At 37.6% G+C, this 16,353-nt stretch overlaps 1 protein-coding gene across 2 annotated transcripts in view; it reads right to left on the bottom strand.

Moving 5' to 3' along the window:
- The window catches only part of LOC126458270 (solute carrier family 23 member 1), a 228,800-nt gene that overhangs the window by 68,838 nt on the left and 143,609 nt on the right, over positions 1–16,353 (bottom strand). For both annotated transcript variants that reach the window (XR_007585605.1, XM_050095196.1), the window contains exon 3: positions 11,601–11,758. Coding sequence is in view for 1 of the 2 variants with exons in the window: in XM_050095196.1 (XP_049951153.1) it covers positions 11,601–11,758 (158 nt within the window). In the remaining variant the exon portion in view is untranslated. The remainder of the gene's footprint in view (positions 1–11,600; positions 11,759–16,353) is intronic.

Here is a 16,353-nt window from a genome sequence, read left to right as displayed (position 1 = left end):
GTAAGTATTACTATCAGTGGTGTTGAGAAATAGCTCAAATTGTTAAAATTGAACAAAGCTCCAGGGTCCGATTGAATCCCCATACTGAATTTTCAGCTGAGTTAGCCCTATTCTAACTATGATCTATATTGTAGATCAATCAAACAAAAATCCATGACCAGTTCTTGAGAAAAGGCACAGATCACACCTGTCCACAAGAAGGATAATAGAAGTGGTCTGCAAAACTACCATCCAATATCCTTGACATTGATTTGTTATAGAATGTTAGGAGATATTCTGAGTTCAAACATAATGAGGTATCTTGAACAGAATGATCTACTCAATGCCAACCAGCTGGATTTCAAAAACATCGATCATGTGAAACACTACTTGAACTTTTCACACATGACATACTGAAATCTTTGGATCAAGGCAATCAGAAAGATGCTGTATTTTTTGATTTCCAAAAAGCATTTCACTCAGTACCACACCTACACTTATTGCAAATGTATGAATATATGGCATATCAAGTGAAATTTGTGTCTGGACTGAGGACTTTTTGGTAAGAAAGACACAGCATGTTATCTTGGATGGAGAATCATCATTAGATCTAGAAGAACTTCAGATGTGCCCTGGGGAAGTATGTGGAGATCCTTGCTGTTCACGTTGTATATTAATGACCTTGCAGACAATATTAATACAAAAAAAAAAAAAAAAAAAAACCTGGGTTCGCAGGAGAGCTTCTGTAAAGTTTGGAAGGTAGGAGACGAGATACTGGCAGAAGTAGAGCTGTGAGGACAGGGCATGAGCCAAGCTTGGGTAGCTCAGTTGGTAGAGCACTTGCCTGTGAAAGGCAAAGGTCCTGAGTTCGAGCCTCAGTCCAGCATACAGTTTTAATCTGCCAGGAAGTTTCATATCAGCGCACACTCTGCTGCAGAGTGAAAATCTCATTCTGGGTGTTATACTTTGTAGGGATATGAAATGGAATGGTCACATAAGTTCAGTCATTGGTAAAGCAGGTGTCAGACTTTGATTTATTGGTAGAATGCTGGGAAATTGCAATCATTCTACAAAGGAGATTGCTTACAAATCACTCACACAACCAGTTGTAGAATGTTGCTGAAGTGTGTGGGACCTGTTCCTGATAGGACCAACAGGAGATATTGAATGTATACAGAGAAGGGCAGCACAAGTAGTCACAGGTTGTTTAATCTGTGGAAGGGGCTGAACTGAAAGACTCTTAAAGACATATGTAAACTATCCTGAGAAAGACTATTAACAAAGTTTCGAGAACCAGCTTTAAATGATTACTCTAGGAATATACTACAACCCTCTAAGTATCACTCACATAGGGATCATGAGGATAAGACTAGAATAATTACTGCAGGCACAGCAGCATCAAACAATCATACTTCCCATGATCCATACATGAATAAAGAAGGCAGAAACTCTAATGGGACACACCCTCTGCCATGCAACTCATGGTGGTTTGCAGAGTGTAGATGTAGATGTAAGACACATACTACTTATAACAAATGAAGTGTCATCTGCTTTCAAGGCAGCATTTAGAGGATCATCCTTTTGTAAGTCGTCTGTTGAAATACTACTTATAACAAATGAAGTGTCATCTGCATATATGACAGCATTTCCACCCACTATTTTAAGCATATCATTTACATTTATCATAAAAAAGTAGTGGTGCCAGCACTAATCCTTGAACCACTCCATATTTGTTGTTGCTGTGGTCTTCAGACCTCAGACTGGTTTGATGCAGCTCTCCATGCTACTCTATCCTGTGCAAGCTTCTTCATCTCCAAGTAACTACTGCAACCTACATCCTTCTGAATCTGCTTAGTGTATTCATCTCTTGGTCTCACCCTACAATTTTTAACCCTCCACACTGCTCTCCAATACTAAATTAGTGATTCCTTGAGGCCTAAGAACATGTCCTACCAATGGATCCCTTATTCTAGTCAAGTTGTGCCACAAACTCCTCTTCTCCCCAATTCTATTCAATACCTCCTCATTAGTTATGTGATCTACCCATCTGATCTTCAGCATTCTTCTGTAGCACCACATTTCAAAAGCTTCTATTCTCTTCTTGTCCAAACTGTTTATCATCAATGTTTCACTTCCATACATGACTACACTCCATACAAATACTTTCAGAAATGACTTCCTGACACTTAAATTTATACTCGATGTTAACAAATTCTTCTTCTTCAGAAACGCTTTCCTTGCCATTGCCAGTCTACATTTTATATATCCCCTACTTTGACCATCACTAGATATTTTGCTCCCCAAATAGCAAAACTCATTTACTACTTAAAGTGTCTCATTTCCTAATCTAATTCCCTCTTTATCACCTGACTTAATTTGACTACATTCCTTTATCCTCATTTTGCTTTTGTTGATGTTCATCTTATATCCTCCTTTCAAGACACTGTCCATTCCGTTCAACTGCTCTTCCAAGTCCTTTGCTGTCTCTGACAGAATTACAATGTCATCAGCATACCTCAAAGTTATTATTTCTTCTCCATGGATTTTAATACCTACTCTGAATTTTTATTTTGTTTCCTTTACTGCTGGCTCAATATACAGATTGAATAACATCGGGGAGAGGCTAAAACCCTGTCTCACTCCCTTCTCAACCACTGCTTCCCTTTCATGTCCCTCAACTCTTATAACTGCCATCTGGTTTCTGTACAAATTGTAAATAGCCTTTTGCTCCCTGTATTTTACCCCTGCCACCTTCAGAATTTGGAAGAGAGTATTCCAGTCAATATTCCTTAATCTATTTTCTAAGATAAGTTGCAGGGTCAGTACTGCCTCATGTGTTCCAATATTTCTATGGAATCCAAACTGATCTTCCCCGAGGTCAGCTTCTACCAGTTTTTCCATTCGTCTGCAAGAAATTTGTGTTAGTATTTTGCAGCTGTGACTTATTAAACTGACAGTGCAGTAATTTTCACATCTGTCAACACCTGCTTTCTTTAGGATTGGAATTATTATATTCTTCTTGAAGTCTGAGGGTATTTCGCCTGTCTCATACATCTTGCTCACCAGATGGTAGAGTTTTGTCAGGACTGGATCTCCCAAGGCTGTCAGTAATTGTAATGGAATGTTGTCTACTCCCAGGGCCTTGTTTCAACTTAGGTCTTTCAGTGCTCTGTCAAACTCTTCACACAGTATCATATCTCCTATTTCATCTTCATCTACATCCTCTTACATTTCCATAATATTGTCCTCGAGAACATCGCTCTTGTATAGACCCTCTATATACTTCTTCCATCTTTCTGCTTTCCCTTCTTTGCTTAGAACTGGGTTTCAATCTGACCTCTTGATATTCATACAAGTGGTTCTCTTTTCTCCAAAAGTCTCTTTAATTTTCCTGTAGGCAGTATATACCTTACCCCTAGTGAGATAAGCCTCTACATCCTTACATTTGTCCTCTAGCCATGCCTGCTTAGCCATTTTGCACTTCCTGTTGATCTCATTTTTGAGACGTTTGTATTCCTTTTTGCCTGCTTCATATACTGCATTTTTATATTTTCTTCTTTCGTCAATTAAATTCAATATTTCTTCTGTTACCCAAGGATTACTATTAGCCCTCGTCTTTTTACCTACTTGATCCTCTGCTGCCTTCACTATTTCAGCCTTCAAAGCTACCCATTCTTCTTCTACTGTATTTCTTTCCCCCATTCCTGTCAATTGTTCCCTTATGCTCTCCCTGGAACTCTGTACAACCTCTGGTTTAGTCAGTTTATCCAGGTCCCATCTCCTTAAATTCCCACCTTTCTGCAGTTTCTTCAGTTTTAATCTACAGTTCATAACCAATGGATTGTGGTCAGAGTCCAAATCTGCCCCTGAAAATGTCTTACATTTTAAAACCTGGTTCCTAAAGCTCTCTCTTACAATTATATAATCTATCTGATACCGTCTTGTATCTCCAGGCTCTTTCTATATGTACAACATATTTAACAAAGACAAATTTGAGCAACCATTTGTAATAGTGTTGTTCACATTTTGTTTTATTTTTACACACTGCTCTCTATTTTCCATGAATGATTTTATGTTATCTGCCACTTTCCCCCGTATGCCAGAACATTTAATGTTTTCTAATAATATTTTGTGGTATACACAATCAAAAGCTTCTGAAAGACTTTCCTGACTTTAGTTGCATTGCTCCAGAAGATGATCCCACAAGGCAGAAAGAACATAGGTGAAAGATATGCAAAATAATCCAACACTCATATTTTCAGCTTCATGTAATGGGTGGTATTTCTAAGAGTAAAACATGCAGAACTGAGCTTTTTGGTTAGTTTATCTATGTGATCACTCTGATGTAACATGTTATCCAGATGGTTGACAAGGAATTTTGCACATTTGCTACATCTGGTGTATGTTCAATAATGTCTACTTCTGTGCTAGCACATCATTAATGTATCTCTTAAATAGCATAATATGAGTCTTTCTGAGTATTAAGACAATCATCTTGCTGTGAACCACTTGTAGACCAATTCAGTTATTATCTCAGCTGTTTCTGCTAAGTCTATGTTTAGATCTTTGACTAGTATCTTTATGTGACTTAATAAGCTTTCCCAGCAAAATATCTTGTGACACTCTTCTTGGGTTTGCAGCTGGATCTTCAAGTCAAGCTGACACAATATTTCAACAATATTTCAACTGTCCAACTAGTCATCAGGTTGTAAAGCATAAAAGGAGTGGCTAAATTCTGAATATGAAATGTATGATACCAAGCACTAATTGTATCTTATCTGCAACTTCGCATCTCTTCTATATGGTGAGTAGCAACTGTCCTTTTCATAATATTGTTACATTCTATCCTGGATTTTCCATTTTTTGATTTTACTTTTTTAGTTTAGTAATTCAGGAGAAAGTTAGTTCAAATGTTGTGTAAGAATGTTTTATTCCACGAAGTTCTTCATTTCATTATTATTATTATTAATTCAGTTTGAAACTGAAAAGGGTAAAAGTATGTGTTGTTGATGCAAACAATCATTTGTTTTTCTTTTCTGATGGACACTTAATGAGAAACATCTCCAAAATTATGAAGACTTTATTTAGAAGTTTCTGAAATGAGCTTATTGTTCAGTACTTAATTACATATCTTCTGAATCTAACATGTTAAATTTAAAGAAAAATCATCAAAATCAGTTTGTAAATAAAGAAACAAAAGTTTTGTTTTCTGGAATAAATAAAGAAACAAAAGTTTTGTTTTCTGGAATTTTCCATAATAAATTACAATGTAAGTTTCAGAATACAAATACCATTTCATAACAATAAAATAGCAGACTCCAAAAATAAATAATTTTGTAAAAGTTTACTTTTCAATTAGAAAACTATAAATTTCTAGAACTTTCACATGTGAAATAGAATCTATGGACAAAAAGTGTGCCAAATGCAGGTGGTGGTGAGTGACACTTCCTTTTAGACATGTAAACTTCATCTATTTGTCTCTCTCATGTATACATTTTTTGAGTCTTTAATTTCAGTTCAGCATCTGTATTGCAAAGTCAGTATGCCGTTTTCAATATGGGCAATGTTTTGAATATACAGGAAGGCCTGTCATCTACAATTATTATTGATGTCCTTTTGGAAGAATATAAAACAACAAATAAATACACAAAAGTTGTGTTTTGATATAGATGCTGGTGCCAATGGTAAATAATTATTATTCACACCAGGAGAAAAGGTAAGCAGTACTATTAAAAATTTGTAAGAATTGCTTCCCAATAATAATCTCAATGTGCAACATTGGTTTTTAATATGCAACAAGTGCACCAATGCTGACTCATATTTCAAGTGGGCAAGTATAAAGTCGGATGCTGAGCATTCACCATTAATAACACTCCTCATATGCCTTGCAGTAGGGATAGCACTCACTCCACTTCGTGTATATGTTCATTACTCTCAACTAGCCTATAACAGAGTGACAGATCTAGCTTGAGAAGAGTATTACAGTATACTTATGTCATCAACAACACCAAAGTTTTTAACCACCCTTTAGAAACATTGGAAGAGTACTTGCACAATTATGTGAACCCATCACTGATCATTGTGGGACCCAAAATGTTATGTTCCCCCAGTCTCAGAATGGTTTTATTACTGTGACACAGTCTGTCAATGTGACATTCTGCTTTCTGTTGTGAAGGTAAGACTCCATTCACGCTGTAGAGATGTCAATAATGCAATAAAAGTTTAATCTGATGAGTAGAGTTTAGTGATCAAAGGCTTTGAAAAGGTCACAGTTTAATTTTTCTTGTTTAGTTCTACCATGAGTCCATTTGTGAGGTGTTATATGGATTTCTCTGTGGAGAATCCTACATAAGAGTTGAACTGAGAAGCAGTTAACAATTTCTACTCATATAAATCAGTCAGTAAATTAATGTAGGCCACTTTCTCAAAGATTTATGAAATGACTCCAATGAGAGAAATGAGTCTGTAATTACAAGTGGTATTCTTATTGCCAGTTCCATAGACAAGCATTGCTACATTTTGTCAGTAAAACATGCTGAGCTCTGGTGTGGGCCATTCAAAAAACAGTTTTTAATAATCTGTTTGAAACATCATCAGAGCCAGCTGAATAACAGCTGATTAGTGAAGAAGTGGATTTCATTCTTGTTTCTTCATCTAATGAATACCACAGTTATTTTTAAACAAGGCTGTACTATTAGCCACACATCTCATGGGCAATTATATATTGTATTTCAGAGCTCATGTTAAACACTTCTAGAGGTTGTACAGGGAACGTATCAAGTTTTACATAGGAATCCATCTCTGGAAATGGTTCATTTTCATGTTACAAAGAAAAGATAATATACAGATTTCACTCCTATTTATTGAGATTTTACAACAGCTGTTCAATATGACAATCATAAAGTTGGGGTACACAATGTATCTGGGCAGTAGAATTGCATAAACTCTGTCCAATATGCATGGCATATGGCTAATCATATCTGCGACAGCCATGATCAGTGCAACCAGATCTTCCTCCTAATGGACAGGCGTCTCATTAACAAGACTCTTCATGTGGCCCCACAAGAAGAAGTCTAAAGGGATTAAATTTGGGGATCTTGGTGGCTTAGCATATCATCCACCTGAATCGATCCACCTGTCCCCATAAACTATGTTCAGATGATTCTAAAAGCAAATTGCAAAATGTATTGCTGCACTATTATGCTGTCCAAGGGCACATCTTCCAAAAACTCCACTAGCAGTTGTAGAAACATCAAGTACCTGGCACTTGTTAGGTGGGAAGGAAGGCTGTACAGCCCAATCACATGACCATTTCAGATACCTCTCCAGACACAGATGCTAAAGGTGTGCTGAAATCTTTGTGCTCACGTGGCTTTGGGGTTGTCTCACTGCCAAATGTGGCTATTCTGAGGATTCAAAACACCTTCCCTTTTGAAATGTGCTTCAGCAGGGAACAAAATTCACCTTGGAAACTGAGAAAAAGCCACACAATGGTGTAAAAGCCAAGTACAGAAATTGTCACATGGGACAAAATACACTGAGAACATGGCGTGTACTTTCTGAGGGTGATATGGGTGGAGTTGCTGTTCATATGGAACACACCAAACACACCAAACAGATCAGTGAGACACATGCAAGTCATGTGCAATGGCTTGAGTACTCCTCAATGGGCTCTCCTCAACTTGATGAAACATTTCCGGTTCCAATATGACAGTGCATTGTCTTTTGTGAATTCTCAACTTTCCTGCAGCTGTTGTTCTACTCTGACAAACATGGGACGAGGTAGAGACACACGATTTGGAAAGTATTTGTGGTACAGATGCTGAGCTTCTCTTCCATTACAATGAGCTTCACTGTAAATTAACAACACATCGGTTTACTCTGCGAACATTTACTTGGGCATCTTTTTACCGCAATACTGCTTACCATAATGTCAACTTATGTGTCACCGGGAAGCATGGAAACAAGGCAGATGGAAACAGAGTACATCACACAACATCACATCATCATACCATTCATGAATGCGGGTAGCACACCATAACAGGTGAACTGTCTAAGCAGCATCTAGCGTGTGACTGAGTAGCTCTTATTTTCCTTGGAACGTGAAAATTAAAGGTTTCTGGACATGGGTTCTCATGTGAAACTTCATCTACTAAGTTCCCTCTTCTACCTCTAGGAGTGTGTAACATGAATTGTGAAACACCCTGTATATAAAGAGACATCAGAGTTCAAATTAAGACATTGAGGGGATCCTATATCCTTACACATCATAGTTTTTTACAGTTTTGGGCACCTTTTTTTGCTTGTTTTCTGTGGCTGCATCTTGAGTTGTGACAAAGCAGGCTGGGATCTCTCTACTTCCTGTCTTGTTTTGCCATCTGCCTCCTTAAATTCATTTATTTGCCATTTTTGCCTAATTACCATTAACATGCATGAGTATAATCTGCATTTCTATGAAAGAGAAAGATTGGTCCTCAGTCTTAAGGAATACACCATCAGGTCTAATTCTAATATTGACTTATAAACAAATATAAATTCTGTGCTTGTTATAAACATTTGGAAGAGGAGCTATGAGGATTCTTAAGGTATTTATTTGTCTCTATTCGAAAACATATTAGCACAATCAGCCCTTAATTAATTCCAAAATAATTACCAGGTTTGTCAAAAGTATTGTTTGTATAACTAAATCTGTTAATTTCATTATTTAAACAAATAATTCAGCCTAATCTTTGTAATAGAAGAAAATATCAAAAAGAAGGAAATCTTTGATGTATTCAGTTAATTGAATGAGTTTTGTTTTAAGTGTGATTTCTGTAACTTAAACACCAAACAATGTATAGTTTCAGTGCCCATTATTGTGAAGATATCTAAACAACTGATTTTTGGGCCCAAGACAGTCAGTCCATGGCCGATTTATAGACGGGAATTGTGTATTGGTTAAATTAACAACACTGCATCAACTTAACAGTGGAATAAGTGTAACACAAATAGACCATGTGTTAAAACAATTAATGACAATGTCTGTTCAATTTATTTGAGAAATAGTGTCACACGTACCATATTATTCTGCAAGAACTGTTAACTGTGTGGTTATGTTCTTTACTGCTCATAGATGTTCAACAGCAAACTATTGTAGCAGAATGCTGATGTTTGCCTGAAATCTGTTAATGAGGCTTATCAACATTTATCAATAGTGAACTGGTGCAATGGGGAGCAGGGGGGGAGGGGGGTTGTGAGCTGTAGAAGTAAAGAACCGTGAAACAAAATTGTGTAATTGTCAGCTACATGATTTAATAAGTAGTCAATACTGAACTTCCGTCCCCCATTTTTCAGCCAGTATAACAATGCAGTATGTCGACACTGAGGACAATTAATGAAGAAATAAAGCTGATGAACGTCACAGAGTCATGAAATACCAACAGTTATGCATCTGGTTAAACTGTTTCCAGCTGTAAACTGAGTCTTTACCTGCCTACACAGTTTTATGAACTATTGTTGCATCTGCGTTGGGCACAATATATGAAATACATATCTAAATTTAGTAGGAAATACTCATGAGGTGTAGACATGCTGAAGTGTGTGTTTAGAGATAACAGGAACAAAATTATGTTCAGTTTAACAATGGGCATTGCAAGTTTATTTAACTTTAGCCTGATTCAATTTGTTATGTGTTGTAGAATAAGGGACTTCTCTACCAAAGCATAGCTCAATTTTTTTGCAGATAGAACAATTGTAACAATAACATTACATTGTCAATTTTAGCCTATACTGTCTGCACCAAAACCTGCTTCTTAAGGAAATCATAAAATATAGCAATGTTACTAATATTGCGGGAGGAGGGCTGGGTGGTTGCTGGTTCCATGACAAGAACTTTGCAAGAAATCTTTGGGCACATTGGCTGAATTGTCTGAGAGGAATATCACATATGTCTGGGTTACATCTTTATCTAGTCTGACTGGTTGCACACTTTGTGACACCAATTTTATGTGGGAAGATACGGGACTTCTGATTGCAAACTATGTAAAAACATAAAATGAGCTTTTGACCAACAAGGCCTTCGTTGAAAATAGACAACACACACACACACACACACACACACACACACACACACACACACACACGCACGCGCGCGCGCGCAACTCACGCACACATGACCACAGCCTCTGGCAGCTGGAATGCATCATGATAGCCCAGTGTTGTATGGATTTTTCACTGGATGGCTCATATTCTGTTGTTTATGGACTTTGCTGTGTTTACAAAATGGTTGTACCATAACTTCTTCAGTGAAGTCACTAGTTCCCATTTTCTGGCAGGTACAAACACTGAATATAACCTTTACATTTTCTAACTACTTCATTGGCATTTAGTGGTTTTGGATTCGAACCTAAGCACTGCTTTGAGCAGCTCATGTTCTACTGAATGTGAGTGTGAACCTGAGCACTGTTCAACGAGAATCTCATTCAGTGTAGGTTGCAGAAAAGGGTTTTCAGTAGTTAACGTAAACCTGTCAAGGCCATATGAAATATTCTTTTCTGGCGGAGTTTAGAATTAGTATGGGTCACATAAAGGTTTATATGTAATCTAATGTTATGTTTCTGAACTTGTGACATTAATGATTTAGAGCCAAGAGTAACCTACAAAATATTAGTTAACAATTCTTTGTGCAACTGTTGCTGATGAATCATATCAGACAACACCAGGCCTTGGGGAAATTGTTTACATGGGAACTGGACTGTAGTCTAAGTTGTATATTAGTACCTGCGATGTAGTCTCCTACCACAGTAAGAGATGAAACGTGAGGCACAAAAATGTGCTTTAGCCCACATTCAGAAAACACCTGATGCTATCAAGGACATAAAAACTGGAAATTAAAGCCTGCATTTTATGATCAAACACCTATCTTCTTATGGCATTCCATTAATGACATGGCTCCCAAGATTATAGTGACTGTTTCCTCACAGATTTCTTTTTCTATACATATCATTACATTTCATGGTTTGCTGTTAGCACTTGCTTAGTTCACTCCTGCAAGCCTACATGGTTTTCATCAGTCTCTTAGTTATGATATGTTCCATGTGAGAGATAATTATGTGGTGCAAAAGGCCACCAAGTGACCTTCTTTCTGTGAGTTCTTCATTCTGCTTATTTAATACTGTTTAAAGAAAATATGCTACAGTGTGTCATACTTTATTACTTACAAATAATCTATGTTTAAGGCCACACATAACAACCTCTGATTATGAGCTGGACATGATAACTAATAATTCATGTATAGCTCATGCAGACAGACTCTCTCCACTTTTGCAATCTTCTGAACAACTGTCACTCTGTTGTGATGATTTGTCCCATTTTAATGAATCTGAAGAACTGTACTGTACTTAAATGTATGAAAATCAGTAACAGTAAAGAGTCATATTTCTACTCCCATGCACTGTGACTTCTTCATTACCTTACCCAAAACCCTGCCAAATCAATAACTGTCGAAATATGACAAGAAGAATTTCATTAAATTGCAGTTGTTAGCACCCCATATTACATTTCAGTCCAATGAAAGACACTAACACAAATTTCTTTACATTACACTCAATGTAATTAGAGAGCTGAAGCTATCAGATTCTTACCGACAGCCAAACGTTGTCTGCAGGAATGTTACTATTCCAGTAACAAATATCATTGTGGATATTATGTGTCCCCTTGCAGGATCGTCTTCTTTCATGCAGAGTGCAGGACATAGAATAAAAGGAATTGATACTATAGCTCCAATCATTGTTAAGTAATGCTGAAAATGAGAAGGATTCAATTCAAGAAAATAATACTTTTTGGGAGACATTATGTTAGTTACACTTTGCTTGAAATTTCATTTGCTGCTATCCATATTATTACAAATATGAAGTACATTTCAGTTATTGCTTCAGAACTGTGACTGATAGATCTAACAGCTGATATTAGAGTTTCACAAATAATTTGTCACTTAAACTGACACTATGCCATATAGAAAAGGAGCACCAACATATGAACTGTGTAAAGGGGAAAAGTGGAGCACACTATCACACACACAAGTGTAAAAATGGATACAGATTTCTTTTTTAAAAAAAAAAAAAGCTTTAAAATTTCTTTGTTAAGAAAAAAGTATATAGTAAACAAGAAAACTGAAAAACTGTAGAGTTACTGGAGTGAAGAGAGACTCACTGTAAACCACATATCAAAACACAGTGAACAAGAGAGCACCAGTAATAATGAGGTATGACAGTGCTATCCCAATTGTTCCAATATTTTAATGAACTAAGTTACTGTGTAACACTTTGTATCCCACAGAATTAATCATGAAAAAATAATTATCAGATTAAATCATTTGTAAAAAGTCATATCACACATACATATAGTCTTCTGCAACAACTGCACTGTCTTTTAAGGGGAGCCGGAACTATCCATCTCCTCCATGTTAATTTTTGCAAATAGAACGAACATTTTTTCTAAAGCCATTAAACATATTGCTCTGAAATTTGGACTACATGTTCAGTGAATATTTTTCTACAAAGTTATAATGCCATGTTAAGAAATATTTATTGGTTTTTGTTTTACAATTTTTTAAAACAGATGCTTATTTTTTTCTCTAAAATTTTGCACTTTTTCTTCTATAACTCTTGAATTATACAATATTTTTTTACAATTTGTTATAAAAATGAAGGAAAAGGAAGTATGTGGCACCGATGAGGTCAACACCAGCATCGATCTGAGTATCGTCTTTGAACTAAGCTAAGATTATCTTTGGGCAGTTCTGCCATGTTAGTTCTTTGTAAGTCTTTGATGTGTTCAGATGAATAAACGAACTAGTGCAAAATGGGAGTGTTGTTTGGTGTAACCAACCCAAACTTCCCCATCAAAGTAAACAATATTGTGTCTAAATTTCATTGATATACTGTTAGCAGTTTTTGAGAAAATGTTCCACAAAGATGAAAATTTTAAAGTTACAGGAAATGGCTTCCAAAGCTTCTTAATACATTCCTGCCCCATATGATGGACTATCAGCATCCTCTTCTTTTCCCAGTGTTAGTTTCCTTTTCACTGGTCTTTTCTTTGCTGCATGTTGTACGCTTTTGTCTCTTCTTCCTGCACCTCTTAGCCTTTCTTCATCAATTAGGCGCATTGTGAAAATGGTGTTGTGTCCTGGTTGGAAACCTAAATGTTTCAGCACATCACATTTGATAATGTTTCCTTAATTGTATGTTGCCACTGCATCATACACTCCAAAATGCAATGTTTTTATCTGTACAAACATGCTCGTGGGAATCCTAATCCAAATTAAATTATTTGCACTTTCATTTGGATTTTGTGTTTACCCATGTAAACATTTTTCCAATAAACTTGCCTGTGATAAATCTCTGAATATGTGCTTAATTACAGCATTTGGCAAACTGTTTTTATGGGCAAATTCCTTTCCTGACTGGTACTTACACCATGAGTCATTACCTGTGGGGCACAGTGCATGTTGAGGGTGCTCATTTGTTGATGCACTATAGAAAAAATGATATCCATACTGCTCTCCTCATATGCTCAATGCTTCTTGTATTTTGCCTAATTGACTCCCATAATACCTCTACAATCTATCAATTGCTTCATCTGTCAATCTTCCTCTTCCTCCAAGGGTCTTACCATCACTAAGCTTCTGGGATCCTAATGTCTGCTTTAGTTTGTGCAAGCGATCCCCCATGCACTTCTGCACATGTCCAATGCACTCCTGTTTTTTTAATGTGAGTTTCATTGCCATAAGGTTTGAGTTCCTCTACAGCTTTATATCCCATAGAATCACCATCTCCTAGATAGTTAGTGTATCGTTTAGATTAGATTAGATTAGAGAATGAGATTTTCACTCTGCAGCGGAGTGTGCGCTGATATGAAACTTCCTGGCAGATTAAAACTGTGTGCCCGACTGAGACTCGAACTCAGGACCTTTGCCTTTCGCGGGCAAGTGCTCTACCAACTGAGCTACTGAAGCACGACTCACGCCCGGTACTCACAGCTTTACTTCTGCCAGTACCTCGTCTCCTACCTTCCAAACTTTACAGAAGCTCTCCTGCGAACCTTGCAGAACTAGCACTCCTGAAAGAAAGGATATTGCGGAGACATGGCTTAGCCACAGCCTGGGGGATGTTTCCAGAATGAGATTTTCACTCTGCAGCGGAGTGTGCGCTGATATGAAACTTCGTGGCAGATTAAAACTGTGTGCCCGACCGAGACTCGAACTCGGGACCTTTGCCTTTCGCGGGCAAGTGCTCTACCAACTGAGCTACCGAAGCACGACTCACGCCCGGTACTCACAGCTTTACTTCTGCCAGTACCTCGTCTCCTACCTTCCAAACTTTACAGAAGCTCTCCTGCGAACCTTGCAGAACTAGCACTCCTGAAAGAAAGGATATTGCGGAGACATGGCTTAGCCACAGCCTGGGGGATGTTTCCAGAATGAGATTTTCACTCTGCAGCGGAGTGTGCGCTGATATGAAACTTCCTGGCAGATTAAAATTGTGTGCCCGACCGAGACTCGAACTCGGGACCTTTGCCTTTCGCGGGCAAGTGCTCTACCAACTGAGCTACCGAAGCACGACTCACGCCCGGTGCTCACAGCTTTACTTCTGCCAGTACCTCGTCTCCTACCTTCCAAACTTTACAGAAGCTCTCCTGCGAACCTTGCAGAACTAGCACTCCTGAAAGAAAGGATATTGCGGAGACATGGCTTAGCCACAGCCTGGGGGATGTTTCCAGAATGAGATTTTCACTCTGCAGCGGAGTGTGCGCTGATATGAAACTTCCTGGCAGATTAAAACTGTGTGCCCGACCGACACTCGAACTCGGGACCTTTGCCTTTCGCGGGCAAGTGCTCTACCAACTGAGCTACCGAAGCACGACTCACGCCCGGTACTCACAGCTTTACTTCTGCCAGTACCTCGTCTCCTACCTTCCAAACTTTTTTAGATTAGATTAGATTTACTTTCAATCCAATTGATCCATAGTGAGGAGGCCCTCCAAGATGTAGAACATGTCAGAAAAACAATACAACATGACAAATATTTACAACTGAATCAAATAAGCTAATGTACCTTCCACAGGTCCCAAATGGAATGATCGTCATTTTTTTAATGAACATGATGTGAAAGAAACACACACACACACACACACACACACACACACACACACAAAATCAGTTGGTTCTACTGAGAAATTCATCAATGGAGTAGAAGGAGTTGTCCACCAATAAATTCTTTTGGCTTCTCTTAAACTGAATTTCATTAGTTGTTAAGCTTTTTATGGCTGCTGGCAAGTTATTGAAAATGTGCGTTCCTGAATAACGCACACCTTTTTGTACAAGAGTAAGTGACTTTACATCCTTGTGAAGATTATTCTTATTTCTAGTATTGATTCTATGAATTGTACTGTTGAAAAAGTGATATATTTGAATGATAAATTTCATTAAGGAATAAATATATTGGGAAGCAGTAGTTAGTATCCCTAGTTCCTTAAACAAGCTTCTGCAGGATGTTCTTGAGTTCACACCACATATAACTCTTAATGCACGATTTTGTGCCCAGAAAACTTTAGCTTGGCTTGATGAATTACCCCAAAAAATAATCCCATATGACATTATGGAATGAAAGTAAGCATAGTATGCCAGCTTTTTCATTTTTATATCCCCTATGTCTGACACAATTCACATTGCAAATAGAGATTTGTTAAGATGCTTCAATAGTTCTGTGGTGTGCTCCTCCCTCCTGTGATCTGGAAAAAAGTGCTTTCACTCCCTCTACTTCAATCACTCCACTCATGCAGTGAAAATTTGCTTCACAGCTTTCACTATGTTTGTCTTTGGTACTGCCCTTACATCTACCATATTTTGAGAGAATAGCAACATCAATTACTTTGCAACAGTCTCCACTGGTAGCTGTCACAACTCCATTTAGGGATTTATGACTTCTACATTGCCATGATCCATATAAAGCAACTGTTAAATCTCTACAATTCCCATTATCTGTCACAGCTTCTTCAACTGTTTTCTTCACTGTTGCTTGAGCAATATCTTCAGCAGAAGGTCCACCCATTCATTATAAAATCCAAACATGGTTGGTGGTTTTGGCAAGTTCATAATTCCTCATAACACTGTCCCTGCAGCACTGCCCTTGCCATTGCAACGCAAGCCATACACTAGCCTAACATTTATATCATACACCTTCTTTCCACTATTACCACTACAAGGAATACTGTTAGAATTAGTAAACGAAACTTCTGCAGTGCATTTGTTACACTTCAATAACATTTTACATGCCAAACCAATTTGTGAAGTTATTTCCAAATCCAGTCCTCTTTCTTTACAAACATGGCACA

The sequence above is a fragment of the Schistocerca serialis genome, chromosome 2, assembly GCF_023864345.2.
Source record: "Schistocerca serialis cubense isolate TAMUIC-IGC-003099 chromosome 2, iqSchSeri2.2, whole genome shotgun sequence".
In the NCBI taxonomy this organism is placed as follows: Eukaryota; Metazoa; Arthropoda; class Insecta; order Orthoptera; family Acrididae; genus Schistocerca; species Schistocerca serialis.
The sequence above is the reverse complement of the archived record's forward strand: the minus strand, read 5'-3'. Positions and strand labels throughout refer to the sequence as shown.